This window comes from Oryzias latipes, chromosome 21, assembly GCF_002234675.1.
Source record: "Oryzias latipes chromosome 21, ASM223467v1".
In the NCBI taxonomy this organism is placed as follows: Eukaryota; Metazoa; Chordata; class Actinopteri; order Beloniformes; family Adrianichthyidae; genus Oryzias; species Oryzias latipes.
The window spans coordinates 29,784,256-29,809,090 of NC_019879.2; the positions used below are offsets into that span (position 1 = coordinate 29,784,256).

Sequence of the window (24,835 nt, forward strand, 5' to 3'; positions counted from 1 at the left end):
AATAAACAGCTATAACTTAGTCATTCTATTAGTCAGAATAGCCATTCTTGCTCTGATACCCTTTTCTAACATGTTCTTGATAATCCTCATTATTTTTATGATATTTTTTCTGTAGTTCAAGTTATTCAAGTTATACAGTAAGATGACCAATCAAATGCCTAAATAAAAGTAGGTGGAGCTTGCTGGCCTAACGTTCAAAGCATTAAATTGACGGATTTTCTATCGCCTTATTTCAAGTGGTAGGGGTGTGGCCTTCCAAGCTCATTTCTGAATGGTGAGAGGTGTTTGCGATAGAAACATTGACTGAGAGGGGCTCAGACCAATCACTCCATCATGGTGACAAAAAAGTAGCTCTATCAAAGTTCTCAAGTATAGAGTCAATGGTTTGAGAGGACACGCAAGAGGAGCAACAACAATTTGTTTATGTAATGATCTTCTTGAAGCACTTTTTCATTTCATCCTGTTAAGGTGTATGATTCTTATGTTACATGGCCTCAAAACGACATTTGCAGTATATTTAATAGCATTGAGCTCTATTTGGGTGATATCGCAATTTTTACATATCTGATGCAACTATCTGCAATCTACGCGGGACATCTGTCTGTGGAAACGGCAGCCAAATTGGGGATTACCTTTTCAAACGATCTGGTTGTGACCTGAATTGAACCGCTTCGTACTGGAGGTGTGGCTTGAAGTGTAGATAGAAAAATTTAATCTGTTTGTAAGTGTGTCTCTCTTCTCCCTCATGGAGTGTCAGACTTGCTTCACTGAAAAGATTTGCTTGTTTATACCGTTGTTCCAGTAAGAGCACTCCAGCCACATTAAATCCGTCCAATCAAAAATCAGTTCATGTTACGCTCTTCAAGCTTTACCGTTAAATGTAAACCTTGTAAAACAATCAGAGAGAAATCTTATATTCCTGTAAATCAGCCCTTCCTCGTCCTGATCGGAAGCGCATTTTTCAATCACGGAAGCACACTGCTTCCTGACAAAAAAATAAATTTTACAGCTCACACGTTACCACCAGACTTTTCAAACAATTACAACTATCTACTTTTTCACACCTTAAAGGTAACAGGTTTTACAAGATATTGCAGACTAGTACTAGAAAGCTGCTATCTTAATACCAGTGTCATGGGGGGGGGGGGGGGGGGGGTCTCCTTGCAGTCTATTTATCCCTAGATCCTGAAGTTTAAATGGAGGGGGGGGGCAAGAAAAGGACCACCTTTAAAGACCTAGACTCCTACAAAAGGTTAATTCAGTTGAAATGCGGCTTAAGAAACCGAGGTCAGAAGCTCAACTCTTATCCCCTGCCTAGTCCTAAAGAGCTCTCTCTGCCCCGAAAAGGTGGTTTTTCACCTGGATGCTTTTCCACATCCCCCATAAAATGTTGCTGCAACGATGAACCAGAATGCCGTGGAAATGGAGTATTTCTAGATTCAGTTTTTCAGACGTGTCGCCATTTGAGGTTCATATGCTGGACATGTACCTGTGTCTCTCTTGAGAGCATCATGATGGCAGACACTAATAAGCAGGTAAACGAAAAACAAGATCCAGCTAAAATTGTGACTATGTCCAGCTGCTCAGCCCTTTTTATGGAAAATAAATCATTTGGAAAACAAGATGATTTGTGAAAATTTCCACTCATTCATCTAGTGGAGAACTTCTTCTGTGATAAGACACCAACCAGCACATGAAGTAAACAGTTCCTGAAGAACATTAGCTGCAAACAGTGTGTTGAGGTTGATTATCTCAGTGACTAATGCTCTGTCATTCTGCAGTATGCGGGAGCCCAGCGAGGACCGCTGGTGATGGAGCCGGAGCAGGTGTTTAAGGCCCACCGACATCCAGGGGGAGCGCGCTGACAAGAGTTTCTGATGAATTTCAATTACTGATCTATTAAAGCTAATGAACTAATTGGGCATCCAGAATACATTTGCTAGATGGCTTGAGACAAGGCATCAGTGCTCTGACAGGCCTTAGTGCAGCCGTGGCAGCAGGCTGCGCATACGCAATGCTGGGAAATTTCTTTGTTTTGTGAAACAAGAAGCTTTAATCTGATTTACTCTTTGAAAAGTGTACTTTGGTTATTTTTTCCTAAAACCTAGAACTCCTGTTCACACGTGAAGTCAGGCTGCCATCTACTGGAGTGAGCAGAGAAGAGCAGATCCTCAGGGTTGATGGCTCTCAGACACGTGGCCTTGTCTGCAGACTAAAAGAACATCATAACAAGCCATAACTGTCATTTTCAAATACAATTATTGTTCGGCTGCATGGTGGCATAGTGGTCACCTCACAGTGAAGATGCTGGATCATTGGTGTGGGGAGTTTGAATGTTATTCTCCAGTTGCCTCCCACAGTCCAAAAACATGCTTCATAGGTTCATTGGTGACTCTAAATTATGGTTGGTCCTGCAGTGGACCGGCGACCCGTCCAGGGTGTACCTCGCTTTAGTCCAACAGTAGCTGGGATAGGCTCCAGCAACCCCATAAAAGGGATTAAGAAGATTATTATTTTCTCAAAGCTAGTGCAGTTTCTGACAGAAAACTAACACTGAGGCAAAACCAGCTGAGGGTGGTCCAGGAGGGGCAGCAGTGATCAGTCGTTCATCTCCAGTCTTTCACGCCCTAAAAAGCTCTCAAATCTCTAGCTGTCTGTCTCTAGAAACGCATTTTTGTGGGTCTCCAACATTAGACCATTCAGCATCAGGCAGAGAAGAAGACAGCAGCACATAAACAAACAAACAAAAAGAATTCACTTTCATGTGAGGTGATTTTGATATTCTCTCTGCTGTCATGTTGGCGCTGCTGAAGGCGTCTCCTAAAACGTTTTATCTTTCATTTTTAAGACATCAGAACAAAACAGAACAGTGGAATACAAACTGCTGTTTGGCCTGAAAAATGACTATCATTTTGTCTTTTTTATGCTCAAATCATTTTATTTGTGAATTTTTATTTTATTTTATGTAAATTAAAAAATTCATTTCAAAAGTGCCAATCTGCAAACACTGATGTGGAAGGTCAATTGGTTTATTGAGATAAAGCCACGCCCCATAACCAAACCTCAGCGGTAACATTACCTCCCTCCATCTATTTTCTGCACCTGCTTGATTCAGCTCAGGTCATGGGGGGGCTGTAGCCATCCAAGCTGTTAGATGCCTTCACCATTTGGCAAGCTGTCAGTCTGAAGCCTAATTAGGCTTTTCAATGTATATACTATGGAAATTAAACTAAAACACGGCCATATTTCATGAGAAATTGGAACAGAATGGGTTTTCTCCATATTTAAGCCTCTGGGTTTGATGCTTTGGGATTCAGGAAAGGAAAAGACGCACACATGTGGCGTTCAAAAGCTGTGGGTTTTATGGAATTACATCTTCAGCTTCTTTTTGATAAGACAATTTCCAGCAGGAGGTAAGATGTGAGACAACCAAGCTGACTTTGAATGGACTCATAAGGTACCAAAACATGAAATAAACTACTTTAGATGAGTATTGACCTTAAAACAAGTGAATCAAGTCTCATGTCTTTTTTACACACTTGAAAATGACTGCAGTCTTTCATAAAAGCTCCTTTGTGACCAGAACTAATTCCCTTTTTTCTTCACACCATAGTTTGGACAGAAGTGATTTTACATTCCCCTCATTTGTGTAAAAATAAATAACGATTACAACGATAGTAAAAATATATATATTTTGTTTGTGACCGTAAAAACAACGAGATTAAATTAAGACTGAAGAAATGTGTTATTAATTGTTCGTGTTGAAATTTGCAGTCTGCTCTAAGCATACTTTTTCTCTAGTTGAATAAAGATTACTTTTTAAAAAGTGCCCTTCTTTTTTTTCACTTTTGACAATCAATCAATCAATCAATTTATTATTTGTATAGCACTTATAAAAGCCAAGGCAACCAAAGTGCTTAACATAAAATCAACTAAAATCACAAACAATACGATGCAATAAAGAAACAATAGGAATAAAACAATAAAATCAATTGAACAATAAAAGCAATAAAACAATAAAACAATAAAAGAATAAGATTTAATAAAATGAACAATGAACAAGCTGGCCCACTAGATATGCTCACTGGAGTTAAAAGCCTGAGTAAAAAGGTGTGTTTTTAAAAGAGTCTTAAAATTACTGACAGTTCTGGCAGACCTCACAGAAAAAGGGAGAGCATTCCAGAGTTTAGGACCTGCAACTGAAAAGGCTCTGTCTCCCCGAGTCACAAGCCGAGTCCTGGGAACCGCTAAAAGCATTTGATCTTCAGACCTAAGGACTCGACAAGGACGATAAACATGCAGAAGCTCAGAAAGATACTGAGGTGCCAGACCATTCAGACATTTAAAAACCAAAAGCAAAATCTTAAAAGTAATTCTAAAAGACACAGGCAGCCAATGAAGTGAGCGTAATATCGGTGTTATATGCTCACACCGTCTGGTCCCCGTTAACAGGCGGGCCGCTGAATTTTGAACCAGCTGGAGACGGCGGAGCAGAGACTGATCTATACCACTGTACAGAGAGTTACAGTAGTCCAGTCTAGAGAAGATCAAAGCATGAATCACTTGTTGCAAAGCGTGAGGAGGAAGATATGGCTTGACTTTGCTAATTAGCCTCAAGTGATAAAAACTAGACTGGACTACAACACTGACCTGCCTGTCAAATTTAAAATGCCTGTCAAGGTTTACCCCAAGATCTCTAATGAATGGAGCATCTGAAGGGTCCAGGGGGCCAACAGCACTACAGCAGCCTGTCAGCAGGTCAGTCTTTCCAAAGACAAACACCTCTGTCTTGTTTTCATTTAGACAGAGGAAGTTAAGCTCCATCCAAGACTTGATGTCTGCTAAGCAGTTCTGCAATCTGTCGAGAACATCCGCTCCTCCAGATTTTAGGGGAAGATAGATCTGGATGTCATCTGCGTAGCAGTGGAATGACACGTTATATTTCCTAAAAATGGACCCCAGTGGCAGCAGATAAAGTGAGAATAAAAGTGGGCCTAAAACTGAGCCCTGGGGTACACCATATTTGAGCGGAGCCTCTGAAGAAGAGCACTGTCCTAGTTGGACAGAAAAACTCCTGCCACATAAATATGAACTGAACCAACTGAGTGCTGTGCCCTTCACACCGACAGACTGCTCCAGTCGGGATAATAAAACACTTTGATCCACTGTGTCGAAAGCAGTAGAGAGATCTAAAAGAATTAAAACAGTGGAGGCCCCAGAATCAGCAGCTAGAAGCAGGTCGTTACACACCCTGAGGAGAGCCGTTTCAGTGCCGTTTCAGTGCTGTGACGGCTAAAGTTCCTTCTAAAATAAAATACACCCCATTTAAAGTGAGACACAGATCTATAGTAGCTGGTTTGCCAATTCACATTTACAGAATTCAAACTGCAGAAGAGCCCATTCAAACCTGATGTTTTCTATCATTATTACTTTGGTGCATCATGTTGTCATGTTTACTTTTGTTTATAAAATCAACACATTGGTGTAGAACCCGCTTTTTTTTTTTCAAATCTAAACCAGGGGTGCCCAAATCCAGGCCTCAGGGGCCGGTGTCCTACGTGTTTTCCAACCAACCTGTTATTGAAGCTCCTATTGGTCTAACACACCTGATCCAGGTAATCAGCAGCAGATAAGGCAGGATTTCTGAAAAACTGGCAGGCGACCGGCCTTCCAGGTCTGAATTTGGAGACCCCTGATCTAAACACAGGCAGCAGACGCCTGTCTTAATTAAATGAGAAATGTAGAATGAATCCAAACAAAAACAAGTCAACAATGTTAGCAATAAAAATAAAATTATGAGTTGAGCTGATTTGAATGTTTGAATTATTTTAAATGTTATTAGATAATCTAACAGAAAAACTGTTAAAGTAGTTGACAGTATTTCACAATCAAGCAGATATTTTTCTTCTTCTTTCTTGTTTCACTAAAGCTCTGCCAGAAGAAGCAGATTTTTGATCAAAGCTGGGCGTTCAGCTCATCAGGTCACATGCATCAACTCTACCAACAGAAACCAAAGTTGTCCAAACAGTATTTATTCTCTTTTTTTTGCTGAATGAAGCCTTTTCACAAAGACGCGCTCAAGCATGAACAAGAATGCAGCTCAGATTGCTGTTGAAGAACACTCTGCCCTCCTTCTCAGTGCTGCACGTGTTCCTGAGCAGCTCTAAGATGCCTGCTCTGATCTCTGGGGTGAAGGACTCCCGGAAGCGGTCCGTCGCCGTCATGAAGCTCAGCAGACGGTCGCCGGGGACACTCTTTGAATCAAAGCACTCGGTGATGTCAAAGGTGTTGGGAACTAAATGCTCCTCAAAGTTAAGACCCAGACTCTTCAGGCAGGTGACGACCTCGGAGGAGGAGCGGTACTCTGACAAGCTCCCGCCGCACAGCTCCTTCCTGTAAGTCTTCCACAGGATGTCCCAGCCGCTGTGGGCTGCATCACACAAGAGCAAACATGAAGTAATTCATTCAACAAAGTTCAATCAATTAAGTTTTCTTACTATTCTATCCTATTAGAATCTTCTTTTTCCTTAAACCAATGAACCAACAAATCACTAGAGGGCGCCAGTTTACCCCATGACATATAATAATTGTGTTAAAGGACAACTGTCTGATTAGGACTCACATTTTTTGCACTAATCAAGATTTGCATATTTATTTAAATGCTTATTGCTTACCTGCTTCAACGATGATCATCAGCCTGCCGTTATTTTTCAGAAGGCTGTGGTAAAACTTGAGGGTTTTCTCCAGACTTTCCACATAGTATATAATCTTTTTAAAGGAAGCATTAGATCTTTACTGAAAGGCTTCCAGGACCGTAAATAGTAAAAAATAACATCTTTCTAGACAGGTAGAAAAAAAAATATATTTTTTAAAATAACACCTTAAAACCGTTTAAGGTTGAAAGATGCTGGGCGACGTGTCAAGCGTGGTAAGATGAGAGCATTGCGTTTATACCTGAATCATGTGAATAAAATCAAATTTCTTCACGTCTCCTTTGGTTTTCACCAGCTTCTCGTACTCTTCACTTGACATGCCAAGAAAACGGGATCGTCTGCATTTGAGGCGTCTTTGCTACCAAAGCTTTCAAGCAAAAGTAATAAAATGAGAAAAAAAAAGATCAATACAACAACATACTGCACATAGAGAATACTAAAAGACAGTTCAATTCTAAGAAATTATGCTTTGAATCATTCAAAAAGTTTAAAAATGAAAGAAAAAGTGAAAACTTTGGTCCCATTAAGTAAAAATTTCCTTTCGAGGCAATTTTGAGATTTACAGAATTTAAAGATACATTTTTTACATTGTTTCAAAATTTTCAGCTCATTATTTAAAAAATGTGGATATTTAAAAATGTAATGTATTTTCTGGAACCAGGGCTGCTCTGATATGAACACAACCAATCATGACTGTCCCTCCCCCATGCTGACAAGCCAGAAATGTGATCTCTGTGTACGTTTTGTAATAAAAAGAATTCTTGGACTGGTAACTTCAACAAATATAGGCTTCAAATGTAAAATCAAAAGAAAGCAATGCTTGGTGTTCAAGGTAATATCTTTTGAAAATCTTTTTGAGCTGCCCTTTTCTTCATTATAATCCCATTAGCATGAACTGTGTTACCTTTGAAGCAGTCGATGAGTTTAGAGCTGCCCTCAACGTCAGCACTGATGGGAACAGCAGGGATCTCCGTCTGCATCAGGGAGAGCAGCTGGACGTCCATCTCACCTGGAGCAAATCCCAAGATGTTTGCGACACATATCCTCCGCACACTGCTGAGTCTAAATTTGACCAAAATGAATTTCTGATAGACGCGTTGGCTGCAGGAAGCTCATGAGTGTAAAGTCTTATCTTATCAGGTCTTAATGAACAGACTCTTTGATGGCGTCCTTGTGTGCTAACCTCCATGACCGCTACTGATCAGTGCTGGAGTTCAGCTAAACCTGCAATACCTTCTAGTCTTCATGACTCTGTAAAAAAGGATTTGCTAGTAACAAAAGGAGTGCTGTGGGTTAATCTGTCACGTCAACATTTCCGGACATACCTCCACCGCTTCCAACACCAAGAACATTAACGCTGCTTTTATCCCGCAGCAATTCTGCAACAGAGAAAAAAAAGTGTTGCTTCAAACCTGCAGAATAAAGAAATATGTTGCTATTTGGACAAAAAAAATAAAAAATGATTTAATTTCCTTTTTATTACAAAATCTATAAATGGCCTAATAATGAAAACAATTCGGAATTAACTTAAAAAAGGTGAATTTAACTCTCCTAGCAAAAGTGTAAACTCTGAGACATTCGGCGACTTCTGATCTGGAAGTCGTTTTTTTTAGGCTTTCAAATGCAGACATTTCTTTGACACAGTGTGTCAAAAGTTCACTTCAAAGGTACAGTCAGGACCATAAATATTTGGACAGACACATTCTTTCTAATTTAGTTTCTGTACATTACCACAGGGAATTTTACATAAAACAACTCAGATGCCATTGAAGTGCAGACTTTCAGCTTTATTCCATGGGTTGAACAAAAAGATTGCATAAAAATGTGAAAAACTAAAGCATTTTTTAAACACAATCCCTTCATTTCATGGGCTCTTAAGTAATTGGACAAATGAAATAAGTGAAAACAAAATGGTCATTACTAATATTTGTTTGAAAAGCCTTTGTTGGCGATGACAGCCTGAAGTCTTGAACTCATGAACATCACCAGATGCTGGGTTTTTTCCTTCTGAATGCTCTGCCAGGCCTTTACTGCAGCGGCAAACAGTTGCTGTTTGTTTGTGGGCCTTTCTGTCTGAAGTTTAGTCTCCAACAAGTGAAATGCTGCTCAATTGGGTTAAGATCAGGTGACTGACTTGGCCATTCAAGAAAATCCACTTCTTTGCTTTAATAAACTCCTGAGTTGCTTTGGCTGTATGTTTTGGATCGTTGTCCATCTGTATCATGAAACGCCGCCCAGTCAGTTTGGCTGCATTCACCTGGATCTGTGCAGACAGTCTGTCTCTGAACACCTCAGAATTCATTGGGCTGCTTCTGTCCTGTGTCAGGTCATCAATAAACACTAGTGTCCCAGTGCCACTAGCAGCCATGCAGGCCCAGACCATCACACTGCCTCTACCGTGTTTTACTGATGATGTAGTGTGCTTTGGATCAGGAGCTTCTTCACGTCTTCTCCATACTTTTCTCTTGCCAACATTCTGGTAGAGGTTGAATTTGGTTTCATCTGTCTAAAGAATGTTTTTCCAGAACTGTGCTGGCTTTTTTAGATGCTTTTTAGCAAAGTCCAATCTAGCCTTCCTATTCTTGAGGCTTATGAGTGGCTTCCATCTTGCAGTGTAGCCTCTGGATCTACTTTCATGCAGTCTTCTTTTGATGGTAGACTTGGATATTGATACGCCTACCTCCTGGAGAGTGTTGTCCACTTGGTTGGCTGTTGTGAACGGGTTCCTCATCACTATGGAAATGATTCTGCCATCATCCACCACTGTTGTCTTCCATGGACCTCCAGGTCTTTTTGCGTTGCTGACTTCACCAGTGCTTTCTTTCTTTCTCAGGATGTACCACACTGTTGATTTTGCCACTCCTAATACTGTAGCAATTTCTGGCATGTTTTTTTCTGTTTTCTCAGCTTAATGATGGCTCCTTTCACCTGCATGGAGAGCTCCTTTGACCACATGTTGTCTGTTCACAGCAAAATCTTCCAAATGCAGCAAGAGTCCTCTAATCAACTCCAGACCTTTTATCTGCTTCACTCATGATGACATAACAAGGGAATTGCCCACACCTGCCCATGCAATAGCATGGAAGTCAATTGTCCAATTACTTAAGAGCCCATGAAATGAAGGGATTGTGTTTAAAAAATGCTTTAGTTTTTCACATTTTTATGCAATCTTTTTGTTCAACCCATGGATTAAAAACCGGAAAGTCTGCACTTCAATGGCATCTGAGTTGTTTTATGTAAAAGTCACTGTGGTAATGTACAGAAACTACATTAGAAAACATGTGTCTGTCCAAATATTTATGGTCATGACTGTAGTAACATTTCCAAAGATGTACTTTGATCAAATATTTCACTTCCAGCTTTCACAGTTTGTTTAAAATGTGTTTTCTTTCAAAAGTTCAGCTGTCAACCAATTCTGAGCTTTGCATGAAAGGTTAGGAGACCAACGTGCTCCTCTGAGTCAGGGACAAACATCTCAAAGTGACACCACCAAACCTCCTCTCTTGTTGCACCTCTGAAATTCTTTGGCAGGACACTTTGAACACTCTGGAGGATGGCTGAGTGCTCTCCTGACTTTTCAAGATAAAGCTGGAAATGGTCCACAGTGGTGATATCATAGCATGTGCTATTTCCTTCTTCAGCCATGACTAATTCCTGCAAAGAAAAATAAAGATTTAAATGTGCAAAAGTCAAGGAGAGTACTGGGCTGACTACATATAAGTGTGGCTGAACAAATAAGTGAAAACATGCAAAGACATACCTTAACTTTATGCAGAATGATGTGATCTCCTCTGAGCTGCAGTTTTACGTTTCTCCAGCTGCCTGGTGGGTCTCTTTAAACACATTTTCTTCTTCAGGGTTGCCAGGTCAGAAATCACAAGCAATTGCATGCTCCAACCTTTTGTTTTTATGAGGAGCTCACCAGCGTCATAGGCTGAACTTTTATTAGACTGTTTCACTTCTTTCTGTCCCCTTATTTAGTCACTTTGATTTCTCTGTCATTTGACATAATTTAATTTGAATTTAAGCTCAACTGTGACAGTATGATTTACATTTGTCAGCAGTTCTCATCTTTGTCAACATGCCAGCACAATTAGCACAATAGGTGCATGACACCAAGCAGGCATCACAGAGACAGGGTATGCATGGACAATGGTTGTATAACAAACAAACAAAACTCTTTATTTTGATTTATTTTTGAAATCCATGAGTTAAAACATGAAAATCATTACTTTTAACACCAACCTTTTAGGGTCTAGTCCTAATGACCTCCTGGGCCTCCCTCTTTTACAGTACCGGCAGCGGATATGTGGACAGGGACATCGAGACATGGCATCAGCATTAGCATAGCCTGTCCTCCACTATAATGGACAATGATATCAGCTCCTCCAGTATGTGTAGCTTACCGACTAAAGGAGTGTGGCATTAGTGCACCGTATGACAACGTCACCCATACATCAGAAGTGTTGTTCGATCTACAATACTTTTATCACACGCACATGGTATGTTCCATTTTTATGACGTCCCTTGAGGTATGAGCCTCAAAGAAAATGAAAGACAGACCTGCGGTCCCCTTAAAATACGGCGCCTCCTTTCTAAGACCCTGTATGGGCTCAAACAGCCTGCAGGACTCATAATGTTGCTCCACTTTATTTAAGGACTTGCTGAAGTAACCCACCACCCTTTCACCTGCTGACCCCACCTGGCTCAGTACAGCTCCATTTCACCATTGCTGGTATTGAGAATGAATGGCAAGATGGGGTCTCGGGGGGTGAGGATGGGAGAGTTTGTCAGAGCCTTATTCAATAACTTGAAAGTCTGCTCACACTCCAGCATCCAGACAAAACCACAGTCCTTCCTCTGTAGATGAAAAAGAGGGGCAGCAATACAGGAAAACCCATGAGCAAACTGGCTGTAATAGGAGGCCAGCCTGAGAAACCGCTTCAAGTCTGAGGGTGGTGGGCAGTCTTTTACAGCCTGCTCCTCCTCCTCTGAAGTGCTGATGCCGTCACTCCTGATCTTGTGTTCCAGAAACTCCAATTCTCTTCACATGAAGGAGTACTTGTCGGGGTGAAGTTTTAGAGCGGCTGCTGCTATCCTCTGCAGGACCCTTCTCAGAAATCACAATGCAGCTTCAAAAGAGTCTCCATGCGCCAGGATGTTATCCAAGTAGAGCAGACGCTCCTGTCAAGAAATGACGGCCAGCACTTTCTCCATCAGCCGCTCAAACGTGGCAGGGGCGTTGTTGCACGGACCAAAGCTGAGACCATGGAACCGCCAAAACCCTCCCAGACATGTACACGTTTTCTATGGAAATGCTGCAGGCAACAGTTGGTAGTGAACAACGTACAGCACGTAAATGAGGTGAAGGAGGTAAGACGCAGGCGTGTTGCATGGATTTTTTTCACCAGATCAAAAATCTGGTGCTTCGTGGTGCAGAAAGCAGTCTTTGGTCTGACTTCAGCGCTAAGCGGCACCTGCCGGTACCCTCTGCACAGGTCTAACCAGGAGAACCAAGAGGAGCAAGACACAAAATCCAGAGACTCGTCCACGCAGGGTAGCGGGTATGAGTCCATTCTGGCTACATTGGTCAGTGGTCTGTAGTCCCCAAAGAACTACAATTTCTAGCTCTTCTTCCTATTGACCATTACAGCGTCTGAAGCCTAGGGGACCAAAGATGCCTGCATGCAGCATTAGCTAAAATGCACCATCAGCAGCCACCAGGTGTGGCAGGGGAAGGCGGCGGGGGTACATTTTGATGGGACGTGCATCTCTGGTGTCAATCGGATTTTTGGACAAGGTGTTCCATTCCCACCTGTCCCTCAGCTAGTGTAAAAATATCCTTTTACACCCACAACACCTGCCAGAGCCCCTCCTCCTGTCCCGGCTGCATCCCGTTAAAGTGGTGTAGAACACAGTAAAGTCTCATTAAGCTGTTTACATGCTATCACACTGTTGACTATTTAGTACTAAACTAACATTTCATCACTACCAGTGCAGTGAGACTAGAGCTAAACATGTGTTTTAAACTAAATATAAACAACAAATGAATGGAAGCAGGAACTATTTTCTTAAGACTATCTGCTTGTTTCTGTCTAGATCTGGCAACGTGGGTTGTTGCATAACTCCTGAACTTTGGCTGACATAGAGCAGCAGAAACCTTTAGTCCTGTTATGAAGGAGAGGGTGGTTTGTTAGCAAACCCCTCAAGAAAAAATGTGAATAGATAAAGAAAGACCAAACAGAAATTGAAGAAGACGAGAGCTTTGATGAAGAGTCCATTACATTTTGAGGGGAATCACTCATTAAAATTGGAGTGTGACCTTATAGGACTGAGTCCTCTTCAGTGTAATTAGTACTCTGAGAAGTTGTCAGTTACTTTGATGTGTTTTAACACTTACGTAACTCGGTGATTTTCTTTGTTCATTTTTCACTCTCTCCTCATGGTGGCGCTAGCTGCTCAAAGATTGAGGACCGAATTTCAAACAAGAACAGCAGCTTCTTGTTTGCTGGAGTCTCTGTGGTGACTGTAGGTTTCCATGCATTACCTCAAAGAGTATTTTTCTGTTGAGTTATGACGGCTGGAGGAACCAGCATGTTCTGCACCATCAGACGGACTTCTACTGGATGATGGAGAAAAGGAGGATCTTTATTCTGAGAGGATTCTACTGCAGCACCAAACTTTAACATTTTCTACCTTTTCTACCTCAAAACTGGGAAATTGTACAAGCATTCTAAAATGTTCAACAGGAGTTAAAATGTAATAAATCTAATTCCATGAATAAATCAGTCAAAAAAAGATAGTTTTTCATATAACTACACTACAGCAGATGTAGTTTTCATGTCAGTGTCAGTACAGATTCAGCTTTGATGATCTATGACTAAGACTCCGAGGTTGTTGTTGAAGATCACTCGGCCCTGGGACTCCACGCTGCAGTCTGGGTGCCTCAGCAGATCCAAAACTCCGGCTTTCAGCTCAGCCGAGGCCGTTTTACTGAAGTCCAACACTTCTGTCAGAAAGTCAAGAAGCAGCTCCCCCGTCTGGTCTCCCTCAGTGAAACACTCGGTGATGTCCAGTTGGGACGGCAGCTCGTAGCTCTGGTAGCTCACCCCTTTGGATTCCAGATAGCTCTTGATGTCTGCGGTGGTCACACACTGACTAATTTCTGTGTTGCACAGCTGATGCCTGCCAGTTCGGCAGAGAGTCCCCCAACCGCTCTGGTCTGGAACGGACAAAACATACAATGGAGGAAATACGTATTTAACCCTTGTTAAAACCTAGGATTTTACGTAAGTATGGATGCTTGTTCCTCAAAGGTCTTTGACATCAACTGTGGGGTCCCCCAAGGTTCAATTTTAGGCCCACTACTTTTTAATCATATATGCTGCCACTTGTCATCAGGAGGCATGGCGTTTGTTTTCATAACTACGCTGATGACACTAAACTCTACATTGCTGTGTGTCCTGATGACAAAGAGTCGGTCAACACACTTTTAAAATGCATTTTAGACATTAAGTCATGGATCGCAGAGAATTTCTTACAGTTAAACAAGGACAAAACAGGTTTTAGTGATCGGTTCTGAGGACAAGAGAGAGATTGTTTTATCTAAACTACAGAATTACAAAACTTCTCAGTGTGTGAGAAACCTGGGTGTTTTATTTGACTCTGAGATTAATTTTATACCCCAAATTAAAAATATCAGATAAAAATAGCAGATTAGATTATTGTAATGCCCTGCTCTCTGATCTTCCCAGATCAAGGATATCGAACCTTCGACTGCTGCAAAATTCAGCAGCCCGCATATTGACGAGGACCAGGGGACGGGAACACATTACACCCATTTTAAAATCGCTGCATTGGCTCCCTGTGCAATTCAGAATTGATTTTAAAGTTCTGTTATTGGTTTATAAATGTTTTTATGGTCTCTGGCCTTCATATTTATCTGACATGATTTTAAAGTATGAGCCCTCGCGGACCCTGAGGTCCTCTGATACCGGCCATTTGGTTATCCCAACAGTTAGAACTATAACAAATGTCGAGGCCTCATGCAGTTTTTACGGACCTCGCCTGTGGAACAGCCTCCCAGAGAGCCTCAGGGCCGCAGAGACTGTTCACGTTTTTAAAGGAAGGCTTAAGACCTACCTTTTTAAATTAGCTTTTAGTTGAATTTTAAGAATTTAGTTGATATTTTCATTATTTATGTTCTCTTTTTACTAGTTTGATATGTGTATGTATATACATTTATTTATTTATTTCAGTATTTGTATTTATTTATTTTTTAGTCACACTTACCATTTTACATTTTATTAAGGTTTATGTAAAAAAAAAAATCACAAAATTTATCATGTTGTGTATGTGTGTGTGTGTGTGTGGGGGGGGGGGGGTTGTCGGCATCGTTTGTCTTGTCATTTTGTTTTTAAATTTGATTATATTCTATGCAAAGCACTTTGAGTGACATGTGTTTGAAAAGTGTTATATAAATAAAGGTTGATTTGATTTGATACAGTCAATAATCAACCCTCCTGGAGACCACTAAGGGTTTAGTGTCTGGGAGTGGACCACTACACATATTAACTGTATAGGAGAACTGGACTGAGTGCTCGTTACGTCACTTATAAAAAATGCCTTGCTTTTGTCTCCAGAGAAATGAAGTCCATTCAGTCGCCATTTTCCCTGATATACAGACTTCGTCATGTTGGAGCAAGACAACAGTGGTTGGTCTGAGGCATCTGATTGGTCAGTTTATAACTTGAATAACTTGCGATAAAATATTATATATATAATTCAAAATAGAGGACTATCAAGAACATAAAATGAGGTATTTGAGCAAGAATTGTTATTATGACCACTGGAATGACTGAGTAATAGCTGTTTATTTCTCTATAGAAGTCTGTGTAAAAGTCTTCTTGGAGCCAGCAGGTAACTTCCTGTTTGGAATGGCATGGGGAGGGGTCACTCAGTCCAGTTCTCTTTTACAGTCAATTGCTCTACCACAGCGGCTCTTTAGAACCCTTTTCTAACCTTACATTCTAGAAAGATGTCACCAAGGTGAACAGATGATCTTCTTTTGGCTGCATCACAGCCTTCCTAATAGTATTCAGATCAATAGATGCCTAAAGACTCTGAGCTTCTTTAGAAGCAGGAAAGATAATCAGAAGAGGGCAAAACTATCTGGATATGAAATAAAGGCGGCGCACTCACCAGACACCAGAATGATGAGCAGCTTTCCCCTTTCAGAGAGCAGATGCTGGAAGAAGCTGATGGTTGCTCCAGGATCCTTCACATAGTACAGCATCTGTGGGGTTTTAACCACACAATGAGCAGGTAACCACTTCACCACAGCACATAATTATTATTATGATGCCACGGCAGACCGACGCTCCAGCGGGAATAATTCATTCCCAGTGCTGCCTAATGATTCGGATATGACAAAGACAGAGAGCTGGAAGTTCCTCAACACCAACCTGAACCATGTGGATGAAGTCTGCCTTCTTCGTCATCTTCTTCAGCTTCCAGTGCTCCTCAAACTGAGCCGCAGTCATCTGGTTCCAGTTGAATTTAATGAAGCCCAACTCTGGTTTCTGCCCCACTAAAACTTCAGAGAGATGAGAAACAATCCGACTTCATGTCTGTACTTGACATTGAAAATAAACTCAAAACCTGTACAACTTCTTAATGCTGAATTCAACACAATATTTTCAATCATTTCTACAAACAGCCTTTATTATCGCATAAAATATAGTGAAATGTGCTTTTGCAGCACTATGAGTAAAGTAAAAAGATGAAAAAAACAACAACAATTACATGGAAAGAAGTGAAGAGGCGTTAAAAGAGTGTAAGCAAGAAAAAAAGAAAAGGAGTAGAACACTTTGGTTAGAGCAGCCATGTTTTTCTTTGGTTTAGAGACAGGAGGTGGAGCTGGATGAAGATGTTGAGGTTCTCTTTAGGACCAGGATGGAGAGGACCAGGAATGAATCCATCAGAGAAACAGATCATGGTAGATGTTTTGGAGATCAATGCAGGGAAGCAGATGGAGATGAGAGGAGGAACAGGAATGATGTTGGTAAAATAATGCTGAGATTAGAGCTACCAGGAAAGAGAACCAAAGGAAGACCAAAGAGGAGGTTCATGTAAGTAGAGAAGGAGGACATGAAGGTGATTGGCATGACAGAGGAGGATGGAGAGGAGAGGGTTAGATGGAGGCAGATGACTCAACCCCTAAAGGAAGCAGCATTTAGATCAAAAACAGGACAGTCAGAAAATACAGTTATCTTTTTCCTTTCTTCTAAATACAATTTCCAGATCCTACATTTTAAACACAGACATCCAACAATATTTACCCCAGAATACTTAGAATTTTAATAATATTTAATGTTACCATGGTGTTGCTGTAAGGATTCTGTGGTTTAGTTCAGTAGTTCAGTGGTGTTTTCGGTCATTGTCTGTTCTCTATCAGTCTCTCTAGGTTCATGTTTATCATCCGCAGCTTTTCGTTTCTGTTCATTGTCTTCAGTCAATAGAAGTATTTGCTTTTCAGTTCTATTGTCAGTTCACCTGTTTTTTGTTTCTTTACTGTTTTTGTCCTGTTGAAGTTTATTTACTAAATGTTTTACGTTTCTGCCTCCAAGCCCAGTTTCCTGCTGGTACATCTCCAGTTCCTGACAGCTGTATCTAATGTGACTTTGGTTCCATGTTGGGATTCACAGCTAAATTCTCTTTTACATCTGGTTCTCTAAACATAGGCTTTTGTTGTGAGTGTAAATATTTTTAATACAAATACATGTTGAAGCTGAATGATACAGAGTTTAAAGAAGGCAATTGTAATCAGAAAATATTACGTGAAACGGATACCCTTAGTGTCAGACCTGTAGTAAGGAAGCTATGAACTTGCCATAAATACTGTTCATTTATTTGGAAAATTCTCAAGTGTTTTATTTTGTACTTAGTACCTAAAGTCCTGTCACTGCATAATCTGCTCTTCATTGAATTGATACACTGTTCAGACATATGACAAAAATACAAAGTGATTCCTTGACTAATATAAAATGTTTTTCTGAAAATATTAACAACATGTAAGCGTGTTGAATCAGTGGAGGGTGGATACATAGGCCAGACCAGAATTCACGTTGCTTCACTGTCACCTCATCTCTTCAGTTCTCCGTGGGGCAGCAGTTTCTGTCAAGAAATGCTTATTTTGCTGTTTTGTCTGGCAACCTGTGTCTCCTGTGAGAACCGCAGCTGCAAACCATTCCTAATTAGGCTCCTTTATAAAGAGCTGCTTTTCTCTGTTCTTTGCCTGAGCGTCTTCAAACCTCCTGTTTGGTTCTGGTTCTGGTTCTGGTTCTGGTTCTGGTTCTGGTTCTGGTTCTGGTTCTGGTTCTGGTTCTGGTTCTGGTTCTGGTTCTGTCCTTCTTGGAAATTAAACCTTGCTAATTGAGGATTTGTTGTCATGTTCCCGCTCCTGGGTTCCTTCCTTGGCCCCCCCGTCACAGTTTCTCTCGCTGTTCCTAACTCTCTGGCAGCTCTGAGTCCGAGCTCAGCCTCAAAGACAGAAGCAGCAGATCAGAACCCCCTTATTTTAAGAAAATGGGTTCAATAGAATATCGGCAACGTTTGTAACCACATTTTTTTTTGTATCTTTAACAGAAATTTATCAATGTTAATAAAAAAACAAAAAACAAACGGAGGCTACTAGGGCATTTTTTAATACAAGTTAAAAAGGGAAGGTGCTCAAGCGCCCGGACCCTATGAGTGCCTGTGTGGTATTAATTGCTGCATCTGCTAGTGTTCTGGATTGACATCAAGGCAGTATACACTGAGATCGCCACTACAGCACTGTTGACATTTGATTCACCCTATTCGGTGAACAGTAACGTATCGTCGCAGGTGAAATCTTGCATCAAAGGGTTAAAGCAGGTTTAAGCTCAAACATTGCAGGTACTCCAGGCAATACTGTTCAGGGGTCTAATGAGATGAATGTAGTCCAGAGACGCGTCAGGAAGTTTGTACCTTTGTAGTTGTGAAGCTGTTGGCTGCTGGGCTCCACCACCTCGTTCTCCACGGTGGCCGCGGGGTGCTTCTGGTGGAGTTCAGAGAGCATCTCCAGGTCAATCAGACCTGCCAGAACCAACCGAGAAAGAGACTTAAAAACAAACGATGGGAAGCAAAGCCACTTTACTCAGTCTACAGGACATTAATGAGCTTTTATTCTAATGAGATTTAAACAGAAAAGAAGTGTTAGTTTGAGAGAAAAGTTTTCCTTTCTTTATAAAAACAGAAATTTCAACATTGAATGAGGTCAACACTGTAATCTTTGAATATAACTAAAACAATATAGATGTTGATCCACAGCTTTTATAGAAGGTGACAGTCAGAACAAAGGAGTCCATCAGAAGAGGAACATATGCAGACTTGGCCTAAATGGTTTTGATTAAGCTGAATATTACCAAGGAGAGAAAGTGAAGTGATTCTAATGGAGTTTACAGTTCATTAGAGAGTCCAGAACGATGCAGACATGGCAGCTCAGGTAAATGAAAAGGATTGGCTCTGGCACAAGTTAAGGGAAACAGTGCTCTGGGGGCTTGCTCAGCAGAAAAGTGCAGCTGCTGCATTATGAAAGCGGCGAGGTGGAGGCGTGGCTTCATCAGGTAAAGGTTAAACCTTCACCTGACAACTGGACGGACTTGGTCCTGCCCTCAGAGCTGATTAGGAGGGTTCAAAGCTTCACCTTTGTCCCCTCACCTGTCTGCTGCAGAGGTCACAGCCCCCCTCCTCCTGTAGTCCTCTTACCTGCGCCGCTTCCAACCCCAATGACGTTCAGGTGGGGCTTTCCATCTCCGACGCTGCAGCGAGAGCAGAGAGAATGAAAGCTTCCTCCAGAACCGTAAACTTACCGCCTCCAAGCTGCCAGATGTGGGTCACGTTTAGGGCTGTAACTGTCAATCCCCCCCCCTGACAGGCAGAAACGTGACAGACGCTCTCATCAGGTGACCGAGGCGCAGAATAAAAACCATGCATGTATTCTTGACTTAATTGTCTTCAGTTAAACAATTTCTTTTTCCTAGGGGGGGCCTGACAAAAATTAATTGAGAAGCACTGGGTTAGGGTTGTGAGGGGCTTTAAGGTAGCAGGAGAGAGTGTAAACTACTCAGGCAAATTTCAAAGGAACTTCTGCTGCCCTGGAGACACTATGACCTAGAAAATGACAATGAGTTTTTAGATTTTGGTTAAAAATGGCATAATCATAATTAAAAGACCACTGGTAACATTTTGGAAATATGTCAAAATATGATCAGAGTGGTACATCGGAAAAATAAACAACAGACTTTTCTTCGTTTTTAATATCAAACTAAATGCTTTTAAATGTAAAATTTGATTTAGGGCCTTAATGTTTCATTAACTGCAAAAAATGACCTTCAATTCCCTTCAAAAACCATCCATCAATACGTGCTTCATCCTAACAAGATTACGACGGTTTCAGTGGTCTCTTTGAGTTTGAAAGCTCTCCAACCTACGCTAATCAAATGCAGTTTATAGTGTGACCACAAAGACTCCATCGGCGTCCTCCTGAAGCAGATTACCTGGTGAGGATGTCTGGCAGCTGCGTGTGGATGAAGTCCTGCATGCACTGGTGCTCAGAGGAGCGCTGCAGGAACAGCTCGAAGGCTTCCTGGTACCTGCCGTCATCACAGACCAGACTCTTCAGAGGAGATGCCATGATGGTCTGAAAAGATAAACATATGTGTGTGCATGTTAAACAGTTCACAGGTACAGCAGTATATGGCATACTACAGTGCCATTTTGTTGGGCTGTCCAAATCTGGAATTTTAAAATCCAATACCCAGAAGGGTGCGTGTTTATTCTCACTAGATTGGTGAATATATACCACAATGCACTGCGTTTGAATGATTTGTCATTTTAAAAATACAATATTTAAATGTTTTATTTTTATTTTTATAAATTATCCAAGTTTCACTTTGTGAAATGTTCATATTTATTCGATTTTATTTTGGCAAATAAGTGATGTGATATTTAGCGTCCAAAAATAAGTGAGCATTTGTATGACTAACATTAAGATCAAGGGAACAAGATAGTCCTGCACTATGTAGTCTTTAAGGGGTTAGGGAGCAGTGAGGGAATTTAGACAGTTCTTTGTCTTAGCACTTGCCATTTTTATGTCTCGACCTTTGACCCCATGCACACGCAGTCATACCTGTGAAGAGGTCACTTGTCAGCAAAAGTTTGGCAGGAAAACTTCCCTGCGATGAGTGTTTTCTGGGTTCTTAACAATAACTATATCTGTAAACTGGACCAAGTAAGTGTGACGTCATCCATAGAAAACGACTTACTTCCAGCTCTAACCAAATGAAGTCAATTCACTTGCCATCCACCTTTTTGCAGGTATTACAGCTTCAACTCCTCTGGTTAAGGTTGTCCACAAGGTTAAGGAGTGTGTTTATAGGAATTTTTGACCATCTTCCAAAAGCACATTGGTGAGGTCACACACTGATGTTGATGGAGAAGACCTGGCTCTAAGTCTCCACTCTAATTCACCCTAAAGGTGTTTTTTCAGGTTCAGGTCAGGACTTGGTGCAGGTCAGTCAAGTTCATCCACACCAGACTCTGTCATCCCTGTCTTCATGGACCTTGCTTTGAGCACTGGTGCACAGTCATGTTGGAAGAGGAAGGGGCCGCTCCAAACTGTTCCCACAAGGTTGGGAGCATGGAATTATTCTTTCACTTGAACTAAGCCCAAGTCCTAGAAAACAAGCCCACACCATGATTCCTCCTCCACCAAATTTCCCACTTGGCAAAATGCACCGTTGTCCAGACTCGTACATCACATTGCCAGATGGAAAAGCGTAGGTCATCACTCCAGAGACTGGGGCTCCACTGCTCTGGAGTCCAGTGGCGGCGTGTTTTACACCACTGCATCCGACGCTTTGCGTTGCACTTGGTGATGTGTGGCTTGGATGCAGCTGCTCGGCCTTGGAGACCCATTCCATGAAGCTCTCTGTGTGTTGGATTTAGGCTAATCTGAAGGTCACAGGAAGTTAGGAGCTCTGTAGCAATAGACTGTGCAGAAAGTCGGCGATCTCTTTGCACTATGAGCTTCAGCATCTGCTGACCCCTCCATCAGTTTACGTGGTCTACCACTTCATGGCTGAGTTGCTGTTGTTCCCAAACTATTCCATTTTGTTCTAAAAGAGCTGACAGTTGACTGTGGAATATTTAGGAGTGAGGACATTTACCACTAGATTTGTTACACAGGTGGCGTCCAATGACAGTACTTGCTGGAATTCATTGAGCTCCTGATATTGCGGCCCATTCCTTCACAAATGTTTGTAAAAACAGTCTGCTGCGGCCAGGCCAAGTGATTAGGACTCCTGATTCTGATCATTTGGATGGGTGAGCCAATACTATTAGTAATATAGTGTAACTGAAGGTAAATCTGCTGCATCAGGAGGATTTTTTTTTCACGCTGAATTTTATTTTGGAAGGAACAAGTATGCCTATCGGAAAATATAACACTTTTATAATTATAGCATTTAAAATCTACACGTTATAAATAAACGATTTAATGGCCACAAAATCATAAATAACGTTTTTTTTAAACAATGCAGTGAGTTTTTGCTACTCTCTTCAGTTTGTTGGTGAGAAAGTAGACCACATTGTTGTTTTAGCAGTAAAGGTTGCAGACCCCCGTTTTACCTGTTGCTTTACTATCATAATTGAAAGTACACATACACACTCTTTATAGAAAGGGTAAATAGTGATCTCACTATCAATTCAGAGGAATATTGTTGTGGAATTTTTACAATAAGTACACAACAGACTTTACCATCTTGTCCACACATTTCAAATGAGGCTAAAATTGTAATTTCAAAAATAGTTCAAACTAATTTGGTAGTGGGAAATCTGAATTTGAATGATTCTGACCCAGATCATCTCAGGCCAGCAGTCCTCCCTGTGATTATTTCCAGGATTAAACTCCGGATTGGGTTCTCAAAAGTTAATAAATAGTGTAGCGTCCCCTTTTCCAGAGGCACTCAAACTTCATCCTTTTTAGGGTTTTTTATTTTGGCCACTGTAGGCCGTAACCATGCAGCAACTCTCAATCTCTCTAGAACTCTCCCTCCCAACCGCTGAACGACCAACCTGAGAGCCAACCAGCATCTCTGCATGATGCGTTCAAGGAACTCTGGAATTTAGGAACGACCAACAGCCACCCAGTCCAACTCAGTCCGCTACAATAGTATTGAAAAAATAAATAAAGATCGGGTCATTTGAACGGCTCTTTGGAATGAGATTTGTTTCGCTCTAAAGACCCATAAATCTCATCTCATTTTTGATGCAGATTTTTCTGCATTCCTAGTCATTTATAATACTTTTCACTTGCCACAGGTAAAAAGTAAATTACGAGCTCATTTTAAAGCGTGAGTTTAAAAGAAAATGCTGTTTCGATTGCCAAATCTCTGCAGCTTCCCTGATGATTTATTATATATTTGACTTGCCATGAATAAAAGCAGGTGAGGAATTGACTTGAGAAGCAGTGACGTCATATCCACACATACCTGTGTCCGCCAAATGTTGTAGTGATGGGCAAATGCCGGTACTGAGGCTTTGGAGTTCATCTCGCTCTTCTGTAGAGGAGATTCGTAACGGTGTATAGGACCCTGCATCCAACACAATTATGACTTTCACGAACGAACCGGATTTATGGACCTGCTCATTATCATAAACGATGGGAACCGAGAGGCACGATTGGTCGGGACTCGCTCTCCGTTCTATTTTTATTAACTTATTCAGCTCTTTCCACCCTGGGTTCACACCTATGGTTCACACACATGCTCAAATAAGTGTATCTTTCTTGTTTCCTAAGCAAATGACGCATGGGTTGTGCACGCTTGATCAACGCCAGTGGAAACACAAGTCGGCAGCAGGTGCAGCGAACAGGAGGAGCGTCCGTCTGAAGTTCTCTGCTTTGTTAATGTTAATGTTGGGAGAACAGATTTCACCAAAAGCTTTTTGCATGGAGCATCAATGCAGCCTGACCCCCCTCCCTTTTATGTATTTTTTAATTTTAATAAAATCCTGTCCACACATGTCAAAAGAACCTCTTTTAGCCATAATTCAAAATGACATTTAAGTCTCAAATGACAATTCAATTTGGAATTTGTAGACTGTAGAAGGTAACAATATAATTTTAAAAAACTGTACTTTGATAAATTATTCCACATTTAGCTTTGTTTCTAAGGAGCTAACAGTTTGTTTAATAGGTTTTTATTTAAATGTCCTGTTGTCAACAAATTCTGAGCTTCAGAGAAAAGATTAAAGGGCCAGCATGCTCCTCTGAGTCTGCAGAAGCAGGGACACACATCTCAAAGACTCATAACCTCCTCTCATGTTGCGCCTCTGAAATTCCTTTGGCAGGACACTTTGGACACTCTGAAGGATGGCTGAGTGCTGTTTTGACTTTTCAAGGTAAAGCTGAAAATGGTTGACGGTGAAGATGCCGTATCACATGTGATTTCCTGTTGCAGCCAAGACTGATTCCTAAAAAAAAAGATATATATACACACACACACACGCAAACGCACACCGAACACACACACATTGGCAAATAGGTATTTAGTCAGCCACCCATTGCACCCACTTAAAAAGGAGAGAAACCTTTAATTTTTTACTTATAGGTATACCTAAACTATGTGAGATAAAATGAAGCGCACTGTCTAGTGGGTCTAGATGACCCAACTCCCAATGTTAACGTGCCTAGGATAGGACAAGGGCAAATAATTGCTCCCACAGTTGATTTCTTCACACCGAGGTGCTAACCTATTGCAGATTCAGTCTTCCCAGCCTGGTGCAGGTCAACAACTGGGTTTTCTGGTGTCCTTAGACAGCTCTTTGGTCTTTGCCATAGTGGAGTTTAGAGTGTTTGGGGTTGTCGACAAGTGTCTTTTCTATAGGTAACCGGTTCAAACAGGTGCCATTAATACAGGTAATGAGTGGAGGACAGAGGATCCTCTAACGAAGGTCTGTGAGAGATAGAAATCTTGCTTTTTTTGTAGGTTTGTGTGTGTGTGAGTGTATACAGTAAAGACCAAAAGTTTGGACACACC

The 24,835-nt window shown here is 41.2% G+C and overlaps 2 protein-coding genes and 3 long non-coding RNA genes across 5 annotated transcripts; 3 read left to right on the forward strand and 2 right to left on the reverse strand.

The window, feature by feature from the left end:
- Nucleotides 1-6,016: 6,016 nt before the first annotated feature.
- Nucleotides 6,017-11,166, reverse strand: LOC101158594 (histamine N-methyltransferase A-like). Its single transcript, XM_011473654.2, is given in 9 exon segments — nt 6,017-6,430; nt 6,675-6,768; nt 6,955-7,030; nt 7,032-7,080; nt 7,618-7,722; nt 8,039-8,092; nt 10,226-10,367; nt 10,474-10,546; nt 10,959-11,166. Coding segments are annotated over 9 exon segments (1,032 nt in total). The 5' UTR covers nt 11,045-11,166; the 3' UTR covers nt 6,017-6,077.
- A 574-nt stretch (nt 11,167-11,740) lies between these two features.
- Nucleotides 11,741-12,935, forward strand: LOC110014900. The gene is made up of 2 exons (XR_002289917.2): nt 11,741-12,086; nt 12,212-12,935. It is a non-coding gene; the product is annotated as an uncharacterized LOC110014900 (long non-coding RNA).
- Nucleotides 12,936-13,340: 405 nt separating this feature from the next.
- LOC101158841 (histamine N-methyltransferase-like) lies at nt 13,341-23,518 on the reverse strand. The gene is made up of 7 exons (XM_004086944.4): nt 23,288-23,518; nt 20,294-20,436; nt 19,503-19,555; nt 18,723-18,830; nt 16,178-16,308; nt 15,915-16,008; nt 13,341-13,935 (listed from the first exon to the last, which is right to left on the reverse strand). Exons 1-7 carry the CDS (start codon nt 23,393-23,395, stop codon nt 13,574-13,576), a joined length of 999 nt encoding a protein of 332 aa, XP_004086992.2. The 5' UTR covers nt 23,396-23,518; the 3' UTR covers nt 13,341-13,573.
- On the forward strand, nt 13,665-14,590 carry LOC110014901. Its single transcript, XR_002289918.2, has 3 exons — nt 13,665-13,813; nt 13,892-14,002; nt 14,468-14,590. It is a non-coding gene; the product is annotated as an uncharacterized LOC110014901 (long non-coding RNA).
- On the forward strand, nt 15,921-17,632 carry LOC110014903. Its single transcript, XR_002289920.1, has 2 exons — nt 15,921-16,037; nt 16,119-17,632. It is a non-coding gene; the product is annotated as an uncharacterized LOC110014903 (long non-coding RNA).
- Nucleotides 23,519-24,835: the final 1,317 nt, after the last annotated feature.

Bases quoted from the DNA above. Each gene is read 5' to 3' on its own strand.
- LOC101158841 (XM_004086944.4), bottom strand. From the start codon at position 23,395: ATGCAGGGTCCTATACACCGTTACGAATCTCCTCTACAGAAGAGCGAG. The intron at 16,009-16,177 runs GTTGGTGTTGAG...AAAACCCCACAG, and splicing joins ACTTCATCCACATGGTTCAG to ATGCTGTACTATGTGAAGGA. The intron at 13,936-15,914 runs GTGAGTGCGCCG...TGTCCGTTCCAG, and splicing joins GCTCATCATTCTGGTGTCTG to ACCAGAGCGGTTGGGGGACT.